At 37.4% G+C, this 19,436-nt stretch overlaps 1 protein-coding gene across 6 annotated transcripts in view; it reads left to right on the top strand.

Annotated features, from left to right (window-relative positions):
• The first annotated feature begins 5,039 nt into the window (after positions 1-5,039).
• LOC128510067 (cadherin-like protein 26) overlaps positions 5,040-19,436 on the top strand; it is a 32,203-nt gene continuing 17,806 nt past the window's right edge. For 2 of the 6 annotated variants that reach the window (XM_053482044.1, XM_053482038.1), the window contains exons 1-10: positions 5,047-5,094; positions 7,111-7,173; positions 7,278-7,373; positions 10,144-10,299; positions 10,390-10,534; positions 11,241-11,422; positions 12,709-12,837; positions 13,630-13,815; positions 17,775-18,055; positions 18,807-18,949. In XM_053482044.1, the coding sequence (XP_053338019.1) occupies positions 5,062-5,094; positions 7,111-7,173; positions 7,278-7,373; positions 10,144-10,299; positions 10,390-10,534; positions 11,241-11,422; positions 12,709-12,837; positions 13,630-13,815; positions 17,775-18,055; positions 18,807-18,949 (1,414 nt within the window). In that variant the 5' untranslated portion in view covers positions 5,047-5,061. Of the gene's footprint in view, positions 5,095-7,110; positions 7,174-7,277; positions 7,374-10,143; positions 10,300-10,389; positions 10,535-11,240; positions 11,423-12,708; positions 12,838-13,629; positions 13,816-17,774; positions 18,056-18,806; positions 18,950-19,436 lie in introns of all 6 variants that reach the window. The other 4 variants (XM_053482041.1, XM_053482039.1, XM_053482040.1 and 1 more) reach the window with 4 other exon arrangements.

Here is a 19,436-nt window from a genome sequence, read left to right as displayed (position 1 = left end):
TTTAAATATTTACACTTCCATGTTATTAGATTTAGTGCCCAAAACTACCAGAATTTATCCTACTATTAAGAATGAATAACTAAATAAATAAAAGGTGCATGTGGAAAGTGCTCTTATTTTCACTATGAATCACAGCTGTGATTTATATTGTCAAAAAAAAAAAAAAACTTGATTTGAATTTACCATGCTTTGAAGTGATTTCTGACACTCCGAAATTCTTGTCTTTCATTAAATTCACAGATCACTACCATCCTTACAGGTTTTAGTAATGCATTACACACCTATTAATTAAACTCTACTCATCACAGTGGCATAATGGTTAGCACAGTCTCTAAACAGGCTGTCAGACCAGAAAAAAAAAAGAATTACTGTACACTGCTTTTCCTTACAAGTGAACATACATTACAATCTGATGTAACATATTCGCCCCTGCTGATAAGACTATAGTGCTTTAAAATAAGTGCAGCCAACAGAAGGTTTAACATAACCATAGTGAGGATAATTTTTGACTCACACTCGATAATGTCTCCAGTCTTACTTCCTCTTTCTTCCACAAAAAATGGTGTCACTTTCCTGATTTTTACTAATAATGTCTTTAAATGAATAGATCTGAACTTATCGTCAACGTTACTGTACAGTAGGAACAGTTAACACAATTATTTATATAGATTATTATAACTGAAAATTATGTTCCTTTTAATCTTCTTCCACTATCTTAATTTTTTTTTACATGGAGCAACATACTAGTACAAACAAACTGTATATTTAATACAGGAATTAGGCACCTTGTTACAGTACAGTTGTATCAGAGGTCAGAATAGAATGAATCTTCCACAGGGACCAGCTTAGATATCAGTTCATGCAAACCAGACCTCAGGATGCACATAGATCAAACTTTGTGATGGAGTAGTACTAAGCAACACCCTAGCAACCAAATGGATTATCATAGCAACCACCTAGATTTGCATCTTTAATTGTTAAATAGGTTTACATTTAAAATTCAAAGACAAGAAAAAAAAAACATATTATTTTGTCTCTCTATCAAGCTAACATCTATTGTAAGTTTACATTTACTAAGTATTTTGTTGACTGACACTGATAGATGGCAAGTAATAGTGTGCCACACCTGTCAATTGTTACTTGTTATCTAGAACCATTTACATTTTTCTGGTTAAGCTTCAGAGCATCATTGTCAGAAAATATTTTTCACCATGACTCATGGGTGTAGAAAATCTTTATTGTTCAGAATAAATGCAATAAAAGGGTTCCAACGAACTGCAGTTCCTGGTACCTTACATTGTAAATGTGTGGAATTTGTTTGTGTTGAATTTGTTTTATAGTCATCCAGACCAGTGCTTAATCACTAGGGTGCTTTCACATTGGTTCAACAGGATTGTTTTTCAACAACAGTTGAGCCCAAAATCTGAGACTTTATTCGTGCTGTTGGAATAAAGTGACTTTATTCATGTTGTTAGTCTCCTCCAAAATCTGTGTGCACATACGATAGCATGTGCCAGTCTTATCGGTTTACCTACAAATCCATATCTGATACAGTAAGAAGGTATGCGAGAGTATTGCTCTTGACATTCTTTACGAAATATAAATAATAACAGGCTTAGCGCAAAAATTAACTTCCTCGTTGTCTTCTTCTCTTGTATTTAAAAGTGGCTCACATGCGAGGAACACATTGCCACCTGCTTTATCGGAAGGTGTTAATACATACTGTAAGTGTGCCAGTGAACAGAGCAAAAAATTTAATGTGGCCAGTGGTCGAGGGGGTAGGCCGGAACAATAGTTCCTAAGCACAGTACAAATCAATTGCTCCTAATGTGAAAAAAAGTTTGTATACTTATGTGTTTTTTTTTTTTTTTCAAAACATCATTGCAGCTTATTGGACATTTACGCATTTGGCAGACGCTCTTATTCAGAGCGACTTTTTTTCCTGTTACACATCAGAGCAAATTAGGGCTTAAGGGACTTGCTCAAGGGCCCAACAGTGGCAACTTGGTGGTTGTGGGGTTTGAAACTGGGATCTTCCAAACCATAGTCCAATGCCTAAACCACTGAGCTACCCCTAGAGCCTGACTTCTAGACAGATGTGTCTGCAGCAGGAAAAAAGTAAATACAGAAAGAAGATTCTGTGTTGAACACACCACAATTGCGGTTTTTATTAATTTAATTGCTTGCATTGACCACTTTAAACAAATTATACAACTTGAAAATGATTGCAGCTATGGCTGGAAAACAAAATGTTGATGCATGGAAGTCATTGAAGGGGCATACTGTACTGTATGTGCCTTGGCATATGTACTCATAATAATGTGTCTTTCTAAATTCTAAATAAAAGCTAGTACAAGAGAAGTGGTAGAGGGGTGTGCCACTAGACACCAGGCTCGTTAGGACCTTGAAGTTCTTTATAATTGTAGACAGCATCCCCAATATTTTGGAGAAAAGAGAAAAGAAAAGAGGGGCATGATACCCTACTAGTTCCTTCCATCTTACGTATCTAGAGTGGATTCCAGAATGTACAGTTTCAACAATAACCTCAACCCGGCGCATCCTATAACTGTGGATCAGACCTCCACATCATTCAGGAGTAATTTTAGCTCCTATTTTTCCTGGCCGAACTGCTTTAGTTATGTCATATACTTTGGACATCTTATGTGTACGGCTCTCTTCATGTCATTTTTATAGCATCTCTGTTGGGTTGAGGTCTGGGCTTTGACTACTCCAAAAAGATGGATTTTGTTTTCCTGAAGCCATTGTTTAGAGGACTTGCTTCAGTGTTTTGGATCATTGTCCTGTTCCATCAGTCAACTTTTACAGAGTTTCAGCTGATAGTATAGACATCCTCACATTATATCAAATAATTTTTTGATACGTCTGGGAATTGATCTTCCCTTTTGTGACTGCAAGCTGGCCAGCCACTGAAACGGCAAAGCAGGCTCAAATCATTATGTTTTCTCCACCATACTTTATGGTTAGGATAAGGTTTTACAGGAAGTGGCCTTTTTATGCCAGATGTAGTGCTGCATGTTCTTTTATAGTAGTTTAATCTTAGTTTCATAAGTGCACAAAACATTTTAACAATACCGCTGTGAAGTGTCAATGTGGTCTTTTACAAACTGTTTGCAGCAATGTTCTTTTTTTTCAGCATCGGCTTTCTTTGTGATGTCCTGCCATGGGTCAAGGTACCTGAGCACCATGGGTCACCTGAGCACAGATGTGAGCCAGTTGCAATGATGCCTTCAACTCTTTGGCTGTCACTGAGGGTTGTTTCATTACCTCTTTGCTAAGCCTTTGTTGTGCTCTTCAGGTCGTTTTAACTGGGTGCCCACTTTTTGGTAGGGTAGCATCACCTCAATCCCAAAGTGTCTCCATTTGCCTAACTATAGATTGGTGAATTTTTAAAGTCTTTGTTACTTTGTAACTCTTTTCAGCTTTGTGTAAATCAACACTTTTAAAGCTCGTTTTGGTGATCAGTGGCACACAAAAGCATATTCGTTTTGTGCGCAAACTCAAAAAGTTTGAGCATTTTTTATCCATCAAAGTAGCTCTATTCCACACCTCCAAACTCATTATCTTACCAAGACTCCAGGTATGCTCACACCTGACTGCAATTAGCTTTTTCAAAGTCATTAACTCAAGGATTCACATACTTTTTAAACTAAAACTTTTTGAGGTTTTTATGGTTGTTCTCAATAAAGATCTCAGAATTTGTTTGTGTTTTTATTTTAGAACATTATATTTGTCAATACCCTTGACTAAGATGAAGATCACATTACTTTTCATGACAAATTGATGCAGAAAAGTATGAAATTTCAAGAGTCACTTCCTTTTTCTTGCCACTGTATAAACCCTAGTGTCTCCATCTACAGTTGTGGCCAAAGGTTTTGAGAATTACATAAATATTGAAAATTGGGAAAGTTTCTGCTTAAGTTTTTATAATAGCAATTTGCATATACTCCAGAATGTTATGAAGAGTGATCAGATAAATTGCATAGTCCTTCTTTGCCATGAAAATTAACTTAGTTCCAAAAGAAACCTTTTCACTGCATTTCATTGCTGTCATTAAAGGACCTGCTGAGATCATTTCAGTAATCGTCTTGTTAACTCAGGTGAGAATGTTGACGAGCACAAGGCTGGAGAACATTTCAGGCTGATTGGGTTAGAATGGCAGACTTGACATGTTAAAAGGAGGGTGATCATTGTTTTTCTATTGTTAACCATGGTGACCTGCAAAGAGACGCATGCAGTCATCATTGCGTTGCATAAAAATGGCTTCACAGGCAAGGATATTGTGGCTACGAAGATTGCACCTAAATCAATAATTCATAGTATTATCAAGAACTTCAAGGAAAGAGGTTCAATTGTTGTTAAGAAGGCTTCAGGGTGTCCAAAAAAGTCCAGCAATTGCCAGGATCGTCTCCTAAAGAGGATTCAGCTGCGGGATCAGAGTGCCACCAGCGTAAAGCTTGCTTAGGAATAGCAGCAGACCGGTGTGAGCGCATCTGCACGCGCAGTGAGGTGAAGACTTTTGGAAGATGGCCAAAAACACAGCCATAAATAAAGAATGGTACCAAAACACCCTCCAACAGCAACTTCTTCCAACAATCCAACAAAAGTTTGGTGAAGAAGTGATTATGAAAGAATGGGTTTCTATCAGTCAGGATTTGGCCCAGAAGTTGATTGAGAGCATGCCCAGTCGAATTGCAGAGGTCCTGAAAAAGAAGGGCCAACTCAAAATACTGACTCTTTGCATAACTGTCATGTAATTGTCGATAAAAGCCTTTGAAATGTATGAAGTTCTTGTAATTATATTTCAGTACATTGCAGAAACAACTGAAAGATCTAAAAACAGTTTAGCAGCAAACTTTGTGAAAACTAATATTTGTGTCATTTTCAAAACTTTTGGCCACAACTGTAGACAACATAATCAGTTTCATTTTATCCTTTGCACGTCATCATGACCACACCCACAAAAGTGGCCTTGACATGGAGCATCTACATAGTACACACACACTCACACACACAGTGCATGGTTAACTTACAAGCTCCAGGATGAGGACAATATGCTTTCTTTTTCTTCTGGCTGTGAGTATAAATATTTTTGTTTCAGATAGAAATTTATTAACATAATATTTCACCTTTTTTAATTTGTGCAGATAAAAAAAGGAACATGTTTGCACTGTAAACTTAGGCTGATTCAACTAATTAAATAGCATATTTTTAAGTTTTCAGTTCAGTTTACTTATTACTGTGAAATTCCTCCATTGTTACAATGTAAAGGGTAAATGCCCATAAAAGTGAAAAAGAAGAAAATCACATTTAAAGGAATCATTTTAACTGCAGTACAAGAGCACCACAAATTTTGCAGCAAGCATTTAATCAATAACTGAATTTATTAGACTAAGGGAACATAATTACATAACTTAATTAAAGTTTGTCAGTCACTGTAAAGAAATCAAGCTTGGCTACTAAGATGCTAAGACAAGTTTGTTTAACTTTAATTTTAACCCAATGAATATTATAGCTCTTACAATAATATTATTATTATTTATATTATTATTATTTATAGTATAAACTAAAGTATATAGATAATATTATTCATACTAATATTTTTCTGAGACTTGAGTCTCGGAGCGATCTTAAGTTTAATTAGTGCGTATGTTTTACATGATTTATAAACCTCCCTGAAAAAAAAAAAAGATGGAATAGCAAGGTGGATTGTAATGGGTTTAAGATCAGAAGATGATAATGAAACAATAGATCAGAATTTCTGCTTTCTATATGTTTTAAACAACTTCTACAAATTTTACAAAAATACAAATATTTAATATATAATATTATCTATATTTTTAAGGTCACAGGTGGTCGTATAAGCATTTTACTGCATATCTTACTGTGTATGATTGTGTATGTTACAAATAAAATTTTAATTTGATTTGACTTGAAATAAATGTTTACAAAAAAAATGGTGGCCTCCCAATTTTATGGGAGAGAAAGTATTCGGTATCACATAGTTTTAAAGTTACTAAATATATTGTTGCCTATCCCACAATAACTCCATTGTTGTCTACTTACTTATAGTTCATTTTGTTGCTTATGTCATGAGTTCTGTCATCAACAGATTAAGGAATCTGTATTAAAAGCAAACCATGCAAGCCTAAACCATCCCACTACCTCCACCATTCTTGCTCAACTAGTTTGTGTGTTTTGGATCATAAGATTGGTCATTAGTCCTACTGCTGATGACTTGATTGCATCTTGTGAAATGGCCTCTTTATTTCTGCTCTCTCTTTAAGTGTACTGTAAATGACATTAAACAGTCCGAACAAGCTTTTATAATAATGTTTATCAAAGGAGTGACATATTCAGGATGCATTTCTTTTGAAATGGTTTGGCTTTTCAAAATGGCCTAAGGCATCATGCCATGGTTTGTTTTCCAGCTAAAGAGTCTATTGTTTGTTTTTGCAGCATAAATAGTTCTCAGGAAGTAGAGAGGGCATCAAGATGAAAAAGCCTTAAGGCCTAAACCAAAACAAGTTTATTTATACACTACCAGGGTTAAAATCTTGCATTTCCTTTGTTTCACTAGATTTAATGTAGAAACAATTAAATGTTAATAAACAAATCTTCGTGAAACATGCTCTATCTCAGATGCTAATGCAACTGATTATTAAAGATAATATTTAATGACACTCTACTGTCGTATTTCAAAACATCTTTGATAGCTCATTGGTCTTTACTATGGCATTTGTTTTGGTATGTTGTCTAACAAGCAATACTGTTTTTGGAATAAATGTAGTTATGTTGAGGTCATGTGTCAGTTTTTTAATTACACAGAGGTTGAAGTCATTGATTTATTTGTGTGACTTGTAATAACTAAATGTACTATTTTATTGGATTGCACATCAGCGACGATATATATATATATATGACTGAGAGGAGAAAAATGTTATGTATGTATGTTAATGTAAATCAAGATATGCTGATTTAAAATATTAATTATATCTTAATTATAAACATAGATTATAATTGATCTATACTGACTTTCACTAAAAATAAAATATCAATAACAGCATGCATTGTTTTGTTGCATGTTTTCAGCAGTGGGCCAAGAGTTCACCTGGTGAACTAAGCAGCCAGGAGAAGAAAAATGAAGAGGCAAGTGTATGTATTTACTTTTAATTATGTGCTTCCCCGTACTAATGTAAACTTTTAGGATAAAAAATAATTAGTGTTATTAAATCTATCACAATATATTATAATAATAGGAGAATCTTCTTATTCGGAGCAAGAGGAGATGGGTCCTGTCGACTTTTGAAATTGAAGAGGAACTTCCTGGACCTTATCCCAGACTATTCACAGAGGTACCTCTTGACAGACACTGGACTAAGTACAGAAAAAAATCTTTATAATACACGTGTGGTAGTCCTTGTAAATGTATCATATATTGCAAATTGGCAGAAAAAATCGTCAAAATATGAGATAAAAAAAAAAAAAACCTTTATACCGTTCAAAAATACTGTTCAGGCTTTCTGTATGTGTGTGTTTTTCAGGATTTGTATGATATTATCTGAGTGCTCTCCAAAAAAAATAAAAAATGGTAATGTCTGTTAATGGTAATCTAAAAAAATTATTCAGTTTTTAAACACATTTAGTTTTGTCTATAAGGTATAAATCAATAAAGTAAAAAAAAAGGTTTAATTATTGGCCTGCATGAAGAACCAAAGGAGACTTAAAATTACTGGAATTTAGTTAAGAACTGTGCCACACATTATTGAAATCTGTAAGGACTTTGTTGAATCTTTAGCTTTATGGAGGAAATGTGGTCCGAAAAAAAAAATGATGATCACATAAATGCTTTTTAAAGATAGTAAAAAAAAAAAAAAAAAAAAAAAAAAATACAGCAGAAATCACAGCTATGTTTTTTAGTCACAGTAAGAGCACAATGTGATAAGAACTCATAGGATTAGGATTAACCAGCTGTGTGGCCATAAGCAAACCACTTGTTCATGAGATTAATTATGGAAAAAACATTTAAATCGGCTAGGGGGAATAAAGATTGAACTTTGGAGCGATGGAAAAAAACAGTCCAGAGTGTCCAGATTGAGTCTATTCCATAGTGATGGGCGTGCGAGGGTAAGAAGGAAAGTGGAAGCGATGCACCCATAGTACAAGCCTCTGGAGACAGTGTTATGATCTGGGGTTGATCAGGTGCTCAGGTCTCGCCTCAGCAACGTTATGAGGCAATAAAATGAAGTCAGCTGACGAACTGAAAGTACTGACTGATCAGGTTATCACATCTATGGAGTTTTTCTACATTTATAGAATAGGCATATTCCAAAATTCAAAGTGTGAAAGTAATGTTCTGGGAGTATGAGGAATTGTTTTTACATACTGCACTGTGCACTGTAATGCAAGTTAAAGGTGATCCATAAAATCTTGGACTGTGCGACTTAATCCTTTGATCAGGCAGTGTATTTACTGAACATTATTGTTTAGGGTGCAACAGTTAATCGACATTGTCAACTGAAAGTGATTCAAATGAATTTAAATGTTTAGTACTTTTAAGTAAAATTCACGCACACACACACAGACACACAGACTTTGTTGCTGGCTTTTGTGCTCTGCAAGCACATTCTCTTTCTCTCTCTCTCTCTTACACACACACACACACACACACACACACTCTCACACACTAATTAGCCACATTCCCCTCAGGTGTGTGTTGTTTTCCCATTTGTCTTAATCTCCCACCAACTTTTTTTTTTGTTTTTTTTCCATTTTCACTTACTGTAACTACCATAACTTCCATCTGCCATCTTTACCCATTTTCTTTCATCAGGAAAGTTCATTAAAAGACATACAGTACAGTCCCAATACCAAAAAAGTTGTGACTGTATGGAAATTTGCATCAGTAGGGAAAAAAGGGTCATCTGTAAAGTCTCTTCACATTATACACTATTAAAACCCCACAACAATACATAATTTAATGTTTTACTATATGAACTTAATTGTTTGTTAAAAATATGTAATAATTTCAAATCTGGTGGCTACAACATCAACAAATATTGACCCTTCTTTTTCAAGCCCTCTGCAATTCGTACTGGCATGCTGTCAATCAACTTATGGGCCACATCTTGACTGATGGCAGCCCAGTCTTGCATAATCAGCACTTAGATTTTGTCAGAATTTGTGGGGTTTTGTTTGTCTACCCTTTTGAGGATTGTCCACGACTTCTCAATGTGATTAAGGCCTGGGGATTTTCCTGACCATGGACCTAAAATTTCAATGTTTTAATCCCCAATCCACTTAGTTATCACTTTTCCCTCTATGGGAAGGTGCCCCAACATGCTAGAAAATGCATTGTTTATCACCAAACTTTTCGGGTGGGAGAGAAGTTGCTCTGGGGGCATGTTTTTGTACCATTCATTATACATGACCATGTAACTAATAGTAGCACTCACCTCCTCTTCTCCGGATAAGCTCTTTTTTTTTCAGATGCCCCAAACAATCAGAAAGGGGATTCATCAGGGAAAAAATATATTTTACCTAAGTTCTCAGCAGTCCAAACCCTCTACCTTTTGCTAAATATCAGTTTGTCCCTGATGTTTTTCATGAAGAGATGTTGCTTCTTTGCTGTCCGTCTTGACACCAGGCCATTGTCTAAAATTCCTTGCATGCAGATACCATTACACCTGCAGCTGCCATTCCCATGCAAGCTCTGCACTGGTGGTGCCCTGATACTGCAGCTGAATAAAATCTCCTTAAAGTTCTTGATGAGCGGATGAATGGCCCATTTAGGTGCAATCTTATTACCAGAAATACCCTTGTTTGTGAATCCCTTTTTGTGCAAACTAATGATGACTGCACATGTTTTCTTGTAGGTAACCATGGTTAACAGAGGAAAAACAAAAACTTTTAAAGCTTTCAGTCCGTTATTTTAACTCAATCAGCATAACAGAGTGATCTCCAGCCTTAAGCTATTTAGTAATTGTGCTATTTGTAACAATATGTTTTTTTTTATATAATTAACTACCAGGCTGCCATACTATGCTATTTTTAAATCAGACTTTCTGCCAACATCAGAATAAAATTAATTAAATCTTGTCTTACCTTTTACACTTTTGTCTTTAGTTGCACAATGATCAGTACAAAACTGGAGCCACCAAATTCCGTATCAATGGCCAGGGTGTGACAGAGAATCCAAAGGGTGTGTTTTCAATTAATGAACAGAATGGGGAACTCTACATACAAAAGCCCTTAGACCGGGAAGCGTACTCCATTTTAAAAGTAAGTCATCCATTTTCAACCAAGGCAGGTTGTTTATTTCAATGTAACATGTATAATGTGTCATTCTCTAATTACATATCTTAATCATAGGTGCAGTTTGATGTGTTGGATCAGAATGATAAATTGGTTGACAAATCATTATATTTCGATGTGATCGTAAAGGACAAGAATGATAATCCACCAACATTTAGCCCTAGAGTTTATGAGGTTAATCTTCCAGAGAACCTAAAAGAAGGTAAGTATCTTGTACACTGCTGTTTTGGATTTTAAAAATATATATTTCACAGGACAAATCTTGGTTGACTAAGGTCCTGGACTTGGCACATCCTTTTTACATTTGAATTCCTATTTGAATGTGTACAACCATACACCCATTGCAAAAATTAGGATCCTCAAAGGGTGTCTATGTAAAAGTCTAGGAAGAAAAGTAATTCCCTAGCTTGTTTTGGGGTTGTTCTTAGTAAAAGCAGTAGAAGTTTATCATCTATGTGGCATGGAGGCATTGTAGTTTGCACTGTGGCCTTGCAACTTGGGTGCTGTGTGCATAGTGGTTACATGTTCTCCGCTGGATGGAGACTGGCACCCAATCCAAGGTGTCCCCTGCCACATGTCCTGCATCCCCGGGATATCTTCCATGCTTCCCGCAACATTTAACAGAATAAGCAGTAAAGAGAATGAGAGAAAGTGTTTCATATCTTTACAACAACATACTATTAACATTATTTCCCAAAATACATATTTTACCTAGAATTTAGTTAAAGGACAGGGATAAGCTGGAATAATTGCATAATAATAATAATAATATTAATAATAATAATAATTGCATAATAATAATGGTTTTGATTTTTATTTCTTTTGCTAATAATTCAAAATGGTTCTTAAAAAGTATTTAATGAAACTACATTTCAGCATCTAATCACGCTCAATTCTCATTGCATTAGGTATGCTTCCACTTTCACTGACAGCAAATGACAAAGATGAGCAAGGCACAGATAACTCTCGTATCTCAATGAGGATTGTGTCCCAGTATCCAGCCTCACCAAAATTTTTCCTGGAATCCGTTGTTAACATGCAGAACAGCTTGGTCTCAAAGCTTGGCTTTACTGGATGCTTTGATTATGATGTGAGTGTGAACAGAGCTTATCAATAGAAGCATTTATATTATAATACATTACACCTCTATTACTCATATATTATACCGTTTGTGTTAATGCAAGTGTTGGGTGTAACTTGTCACAAGTTAGAGTACTTGGATTACTTTTTTGATATAATGAGTAATCTTATGTGTTAAGTCCACCATTTAAGTACAGTGGAACCTTGGATTATGAGCATAATTTATTCTGAAAGCGGGCTCATATTTCAAAACACCCGTAAACCAAATCTAATTTTCCCATAAGAAATAAAGGAAACTTAAATTATTCATTCCACAGCCAAAAAAAATGCATAAAAATAATGAATACAAAATATAAAATGAAAATAAAACAAATTAATGTGCACTTTACCATTTAAAGAAGGTAAAATAAGTCCCGACAGATAAGTGTTGCCGTTTGTGTGTGTAAGGCTAAAGTTAGAGGAGAGGAGTAATCAGACTTTCCCCACTTCTCGTGTGTTTCCAGAGGAAAAGAGAGAGTGTGCATGTGTGTGCATGTGTGTGTGTGTGTGTGTGTGTAAAGGGACACGGTGTCCAATGACGTGCACGCAGGCAACGTGCAGGCTGATACAGAGAGGGAGAGAGAAAATGGATTTTTAACTCAAGCACATCCCCCCCCGTTCCTGCTTTTATTCCCCTTTCTCACCTATGCGGTTTGACTCACGGTTAGAGGCAGTGTTAGGCACCATAAGCCTCCGCGAGTGACTTCCCAACGTTCCGGGAAGCTTCCATGAGGACTGACGCGTGGAAAGATGGAAACCTAATCACAGCGCCAAAACTCACAGTGAATCATGATGAACCGTACTTACGGCCACCACGCGAAACCGCATAGGTGAGATAGGAGTATTAGTTGTTAACAGATAATGGGTCAAAGTTCGCTGAGTGATGATGGTAGAATAATTATAACGGTCGTGACTAAAACAACATGCGGGAACAAAACAACATGAGGAATCACAAAGGAGTTTTTATTTTATGGAAAAGTACTCTAACTAATTACTTTTATTAAAAAGTAACTCTGTAATGTTACTGATTACTTTTTAATAATAGTAATTTTGTAATGTAATTAGTTACTTTAAAAAGTAACATCCCCAAACACTGGTTAATGCCTAGACCATTGTTACTCTTTGATTATACTGTTTATAAATAAAAGCTTGTTTTAATATTGCATTTAGAGGGGAAATTGTTATATAATATAATATTTAAAAAAATTATCATTTCATGAATGAATTATTATGAATGCATTATATCTTTTGATTTAGAAAGTAAAGGCTTATAAAATCCTTGTTGAAGCTCGGGATTATGGGAAGCCATCACTTTCATCCACCGCGACTGTAAATGTCTTCATCACTGACTCCAACACACATGCACCTGTGTTCACTCTTCCAAAGGTGAGGATCTAAGATCTTATTATACAGCGCAATAAACTGGAGTCTAAAAGCAGTGATTATATAGATTGCTTTAAGGAAATTTAATTCATGAAAATAACCCCCTTGATGTATTCTGAGGTGTAGCTATTTGGCATCATTGCCAGGTTCAGTATGCTGAGATAGTAAATTATACAGCAACAAATTTAAGGGAAGGATTTAAACCAGGGCAGGTAACAAACTCAAATAAACTGACATGGGATTTTGAGCCAGCAGGGGCTACCAGGCCATTTTCAAAGCACATTGGCATTAGAGTGTCCTTCCAAAGGATATTTCCACAATTTGGTGTTTTGCTAATGGAGCTGTAGAGTACTGTCTAAGACTCTTGGAAATCTCATATATGCTCAACCGGGTTGAGATATGGTGATCGTTATGACCAAAGTATACACTTCAAGGAATTTTCATAATTCAATAATAATTATTATTCAGACTATATACTTTGGACATAACTATCACCATATCGAAACCCAGCTGAGCATATATGAGATTTCCAAGAGTGTTTTTTTTTAAAGAAAATAATAATGTTTCCAAATTTGAGCCTGATGATTTACTGTATTACATGCAAAACTAAGCTCTAAACAGTACTGAATTCATCAATTTATTTTTTTTCTAGTGTTCATTAAAGACGCTAAAATCACACATTTCATATTTTTTTGTCTTTTGTCGGCTTAAATAATAATAATAATAATAATAATAATAATAATAAACAACTGATTCAATAAATCTAATTTAAATCAACATATTTTATTGTCCAAGTTCAATACTCAGGTTAATGAGTCAGAAAACAATAAGGAGATTTTAAGGATTCCTGTGAAAGACCAGGACACTCCCAGAACTCCAGCATCCAGAGCAGTGTTCACTATCCTGAAGGGTAATGAGGAGGGCAACTACAAGATAGAGACGGATCCAGTTACCAATGAAGGAGTGCTGACTGTCATCAAGGTAAATAAAAGGAATTCACAACAAAATATTATTTTAGGTATCAATATACTTTTAGATTCTAGAAGAGAAAGAAATCTTAGTTTATTACTTTATTTTACAATATAAATATTTATATTTGGGTCTAATTTTTAACTAACTTGAACAAACATGTTCATAAATGTTTCTTCATTTACATAATAAATTTGTGGTTAATAAAAATAATTTGCATACGTTGTTGCACCTTTCTTTAATGAACTTTAATCGTTATGTTCAACATTTTATAAACATTTGATAAATTCCCATAAAATTATGTCATAATAAACAACCAACATTTTGCCTTTTATGCAATTTATGCTTTTTATTTTTATTAATTTATGCACACATTCAAATGAAATCAGCATTTCCAAAACTTTTATAAATACATTTGTTCCCTTTCAAAGGCTACACTCGATGCTGCGTGAAAACGCTATGGGAAACATCTTCGGTGCCCTTCGGTGCCCGTTGTGAAGCATGTGTGTATCAAACGCGCCAAATTTTTAGGCACCTGCAGGAGTGAACCGAAAACATTCCTTAGATTCCTTAGATTCATGTCTGTGTCTAACCAGCAAAAAGTGTTTAACCCACCAATAATGGCAAAGTTTTAAACGAGATGTCCCTCCGTGTGTATAATCCATATCGGAGGGCGATCTCTACACTTCACTGCTTCGATGAAGTGCTATGCGCCCGCCTCGCATTCCTTGAGAAGCTTCAAGCTGCCACGCATTCCAGACGGATTTAAAAAAACCCTTCTTTCTCATCGAATCGGGAAATTCCTCTGTCCGCTCTCAAGCGCGCCCTGGCGCTTCTTGTGAATGGGCAAGGATAAAACATCCTCTCTTCCGCGGAGATGGTAATAGCCTCTAAGCACAAAAAACAAAAAATAAATAAATACAATAAAAAAAAAACAGATGGCAGGTTCTGTCAGGTGGCCAGGGGGGCGGAGCCTCAACGACGCTCTCTCCCCTTTTCTTAGCAATCTTTATGATTTAACCCTTTCATGGAGTAAGCTCCATCAACTTATTTATTTTTTTTAAATATAGTTAAGGTGGAAGCGTGGGGTTATATGATGACAGTCAGATAGAAAAGACGCTTCCAGGCTATCTCTCTCCTGGGACATCATTCCTCCTGAAAAGCTTTTACTTCCTTTCAAGCTGTGTAGACTTTTATCTTCCCTGGAGGGAAAAGCTTTTCAGGCAGCAGGTCAGGTTGGTGCTCCATTGCACACCATGGCGGTTTTGCATGCCTACCAGGCTGATCTGCTAAGGGGACTTAAGTACTGGCGGGTCTCTTCAAGGTAGGGCGTATTGGAATTACGTCGGGCCACAGACTTGTCTCTTTGTGCAACAAAGCAGACGGCTCGTGCTATCGTCCGTTTTATGGCTGCGATGGTTTCCGCGGAGAGGCACTTGTGGTTGAATCTTAGGAGCACCAAGGAGAAGGATCGTGCATTCCTTCTTGATGCCCCTATCTTACATTCCGGCCTACTTGGCGATGTCGTTAACTTGTTCGCCATTAGGTTCATGAGCCGAAGTTATATAACAAGCCTTCGGGAAGTTTCTTCCCCGCCGTGCTCAAGTGTCGGGACTGTCGGCCACCCAGTCTCGACCGGGTCTGACTCTTGCGAGGCATGAAACACACAAGGAAAGTGTTTTTGAGCTGGGCACCCCCTCGTAAGATTGGGGTGTGTCGCGCAGTCTGCCTTAAAAGAGGTCAGACTGGCATATTGTCTTCTTCACGAAGAAGCCCTGAGGTTCATGTGCCCAGGACCGTGGGGGGTGGCCCCCCAATGGGGAGAGACACGCAGAATTCCTTTCAAAGAATGTGCTTTAGGGCTAGAAATACCAAGTGTTCTTCCTGGCACCCCCGGAGATCGGTGTTCTTGCTCCGCCACAACCGGTGTTTCAGGCAACACCAGTCTCCAATAAAATGTTAGTTCTTCGTTTTATTCCTGCCATGTTTCAGGATGCCAAATATCTAACACCCATAACATTGCATAAATCAATAGAACACAGAAGGTTCCTGAGGATCGCTTTCGGGGGCGAAGCTTACCAGTATTGGAATTGGAATCTTTGTTTCTTAGGATTGAGATCCAACGCCATGAAAGCGTGCTCTTTCCTGTTCAGAGGACAACATATTTGGGTCTCACATGGGATTCGAGCGTAAGCGGGCACCCCGCTCGTGTCGAATCCATTCTCAACACCCTCAAGGAAATTAAGCTAGACCAGAAAGTGACCATCACTTTCAGAGATCTTAGCTCTCATGGCAGCTTTATCTACGGTGACACCTTTGGGCCTTTTGCAAATGAGAGCATTTCAGTTGTGGCTAAGAACCAGGGGATTTCACTCTGGGGCCAATCCCTAATAAGGGCTACGCGCCAGGTGCTTCGTACCCTTCCTATGTGTTTCAGACCCCGGTTTCTAACTCTGGGTCCCACTCTAAGTTTGTCTTGTCATCGCAGATGCTAACGACAAACGCTTCCCTCATGGGCTGGGGTGCGGTCTTAGATGACCGTCCAGCTCAAGGGAGCTGGAGAAGCCATCTTCTTGCGCGGCACATCAATTGCCTCGAAATGATAGCTCTATTTCTGGCCCTAAAGCACTTCCTCCAGCAGTTGAGACTACCATGTCCTAGTGGGGGTGGACAACACTATGGCAGTCTCATATATAAATCGCCAGGGCAGACTGTGCTTGCGCCGCTAAATAGCTAGCGCACCAGGTTCCTGTCCCTCAGGGCGATTTACATTCTAGGAAAATTTCTTGTAGCAGATGTGGACCTCTTTGCCTCGCAAGATCAGCAAATGTCCCCTTTACTACCCTCTGACACTTCCAGCCACTGGGTCTGGACGCCTTGGCGGTCCCTGAACGGGACCAACTAAGTCAAGCTGGTCTTCAAGCCAGTATAATTAAGATTATTCTAAGTGCTAGGGCTGCCTCCCCTAGAAGAGCTTATGCCCTCAAATGGAATATATTTAAAAGTTGGTGCATGACGAAGCAGGTAGACCCAGTCCACTGCCGAATTGTTTCAGTGCTAGAGTTTTTGCAGGAAAAGTTGTCCTCGGGTTTGTGCCCCCTTGTTGAACCACTAGAGTCAGCGCCTCAGGTTTCTGACCCTCAAGATGGTTTTTCTAAATGGCCGTTAATTCTCTAAGAGGATCGGAGATCTGTCATTCTCACCATCCTGCCTAGACTTTGGGTTAGTCAGGGCCATTTTGCATCCTCACTGGACTATCTTCCGAAAGTTCCATTCCCAACATGCACCCTATTGTTTTTGAAGCCTTCTGTCCTCCGCCTTTACAGCTCCGGAGCAGAAGAGACTTCACTCACTGTGTCAAGTACGTGCTCTTCAGCTTTACGTCCACCAAATCAGCCAGTGGCGTAAGTCAGAGCAGCTTTTACATGTTTTGGGGCCACAAGCTGCGTGAGAGATGCTATTGCCCTCTCATATGAGGTGTGTGGGCTCACTTCACCTCTAGGAGTCAGGTCTTTTGCGCACATGCTACACAACCTTGGAACTTGGCGTTGGAACTCTCGTTCCCATAGCGTTTTCACGCAGCATCGAGTGTAGCCTTTGAAAGGGAACATCTCGGGTTACTTTGCTGTAACCCTGTTCCCTGAAAAGGCGTGAACGAGATGCTGCGTCCCAATGCCGCACTGCCTACGTGACCGGACGTCCGTTCAGACACATCAATCTGAGAAATGTTTCTGGTTCCGGTGTTTGATACACACATTCTTCACAACTGGCAACATGACAAGATGTTTTTTCATAGCGTTTTCAAGCAGCATCTCGTTCCCGCCTTTTCAGGGAGCAGGGTTACAGCAAAGTAACCCGAGACGTTCTACATAAACCTTTATTAAAGAGTAATAAAATGCACTATAATTAACAATAAATTATATAAATAAATATATATTTAATATGCACATGTTTATTTTCTTATCCCACAGGGAAAGGATTATGAGAAAACTACTCTAGCTGAGCTGGAAATAGGACTGGAGAATGAAGAGCCATTATTTTTATGCATTGATGGAAAGCCAGTTAATCCTGTACCAGAGGCTTTGAAAAATTACAGCACGGCTAAAATTGCTGTTAAAGTAATTGATGTGAATGACCCACCCGTGTTTCAGAATAAAATTCAGAAGGTTTACAGATTTGAGGAGGAGGAGCCGGGAGATGTGTTGTATACACCCACAGTCACAGATGAGGATTCAGATCCAGCAAACATTAGGTATGAGTAAAAAGTAACAGCGTTATACTGCATATATGGCCATGAAGTTGTGTTGTTTTTAGCTTCATATCCTTGTTGGCTACAGAGGCGCTAAAAGGATTTTGACACTTAATAGACACAAATGATATGATATATAGTATAAAGTCCTGTATATTGGGGGAGAAAAAAAAACTCTAATGGAGTGGCATTTATACTCTAACATTAAATCTATCCAAGGTACATTTAAACATAAAACACTTTCCCAGAGGCTGCTGTTTTTTTTTTTTTTTTTATTGAGGCTTTCACATTCTTGGGATTGATCAACTGTTTCTGCTGTATTATTAACCCTATGTATGTTCACTAATCCTGTTTTAAATAGTTTGTGCTGTACTTACTGTACTGTAGAGATAGTAACTCTTATTGGCATCAGAAGCGACCCTTGCTGCTGATTTTTCTTGATTTTTCCTACTGTCCTTCCCAGTTTGCTGACAGTTCTTTTTTGGAAATCTTTTTTTCCAAATTTTGAACAGTATATGTATTATTTTACACATAATATTTGGGGGGACATTTGCTTGACTAATTTGTGATAGCTTTCTTTATTTCTTTTTTTAAGAGCATTATAAATGGCACTTGGCTTAATATGTTGTTCTAATGCAGTAAAATTTATTTGTGAGTGTGGTTTTAGTGTAAAAAATGCTTTTTACCACCTCTGTATAATTTTTATTTTTCAAAGAGGAGGCAATTTCTTGATGTCCACTTTGTGTGTTTAAAGGTATGAGCTCGTACATGATCCAGCTAAGTGGATGTCTATAGACCCAAAGACAGGCAAGATTACCCTGGTAAAGAAGATGGACCGTGAGTCTCCCTATGTCCACAACAGTACCTACACTGTCATTATGCGAGCGATAGATGATGGTACGACCTTCTTGCTCAGACATCCTTACTTCTATTGGTACCTGCTTCTATTGAATCTGGTGTTAATTCTTCTTCTTTTGAGGCTTGACCCCAGGCTTCCTTGCCCAACACCAGTGCCTAACCTTATTGTAAGGGCAGAATTTAGGTGTTCAAATCATCACAGTCATGTCCCAAAATTAAAAATAGTGTTGGTTATCAAAGAGGGTTTAAATCTGGAAATGTATATCAACAAGTGCACATTGGAATGATAGTCACGTGTCTACAACCTTTTAGCAAATTAGTTTACATAGAGACATGCTGTGTTTAAAAAAAAAACTATTTTGTATACAGTATTCTATGGTGATAAGAATACTAAGTACAGTGGAACCTTGGATTACGAGTATATTTCGTTCCGGAAGCTGGCTTGATTCCAAAACACTTGTAAACCAAAGCAAAATTTTCCCATAGCAAATAATGGAAACGCAAATTATTCATTCCACAGCCCAAA

Source organism: Clarias gariepinus, chromosome 22 (assembly GCF_024256425.1).
Source record: "Clarias gariepinus isolate MV-2021 ecotype Netherlands chromosome 22, CGAR_prim_01v2, whole genome shotgun sequence".
Taxonomy (NCBI): domain Eukaryota; kingdom Metazoa; phylum Chordata; class Actinopteri; order Siluriformes; family Clariidae; genus Clarias; species Clarias gariepinus.
The sequence above is the reverse complement of the archived record's forward strand: the minus strand, read 5'-3'. Positions and strand labels throughout refer to the sequence as shown.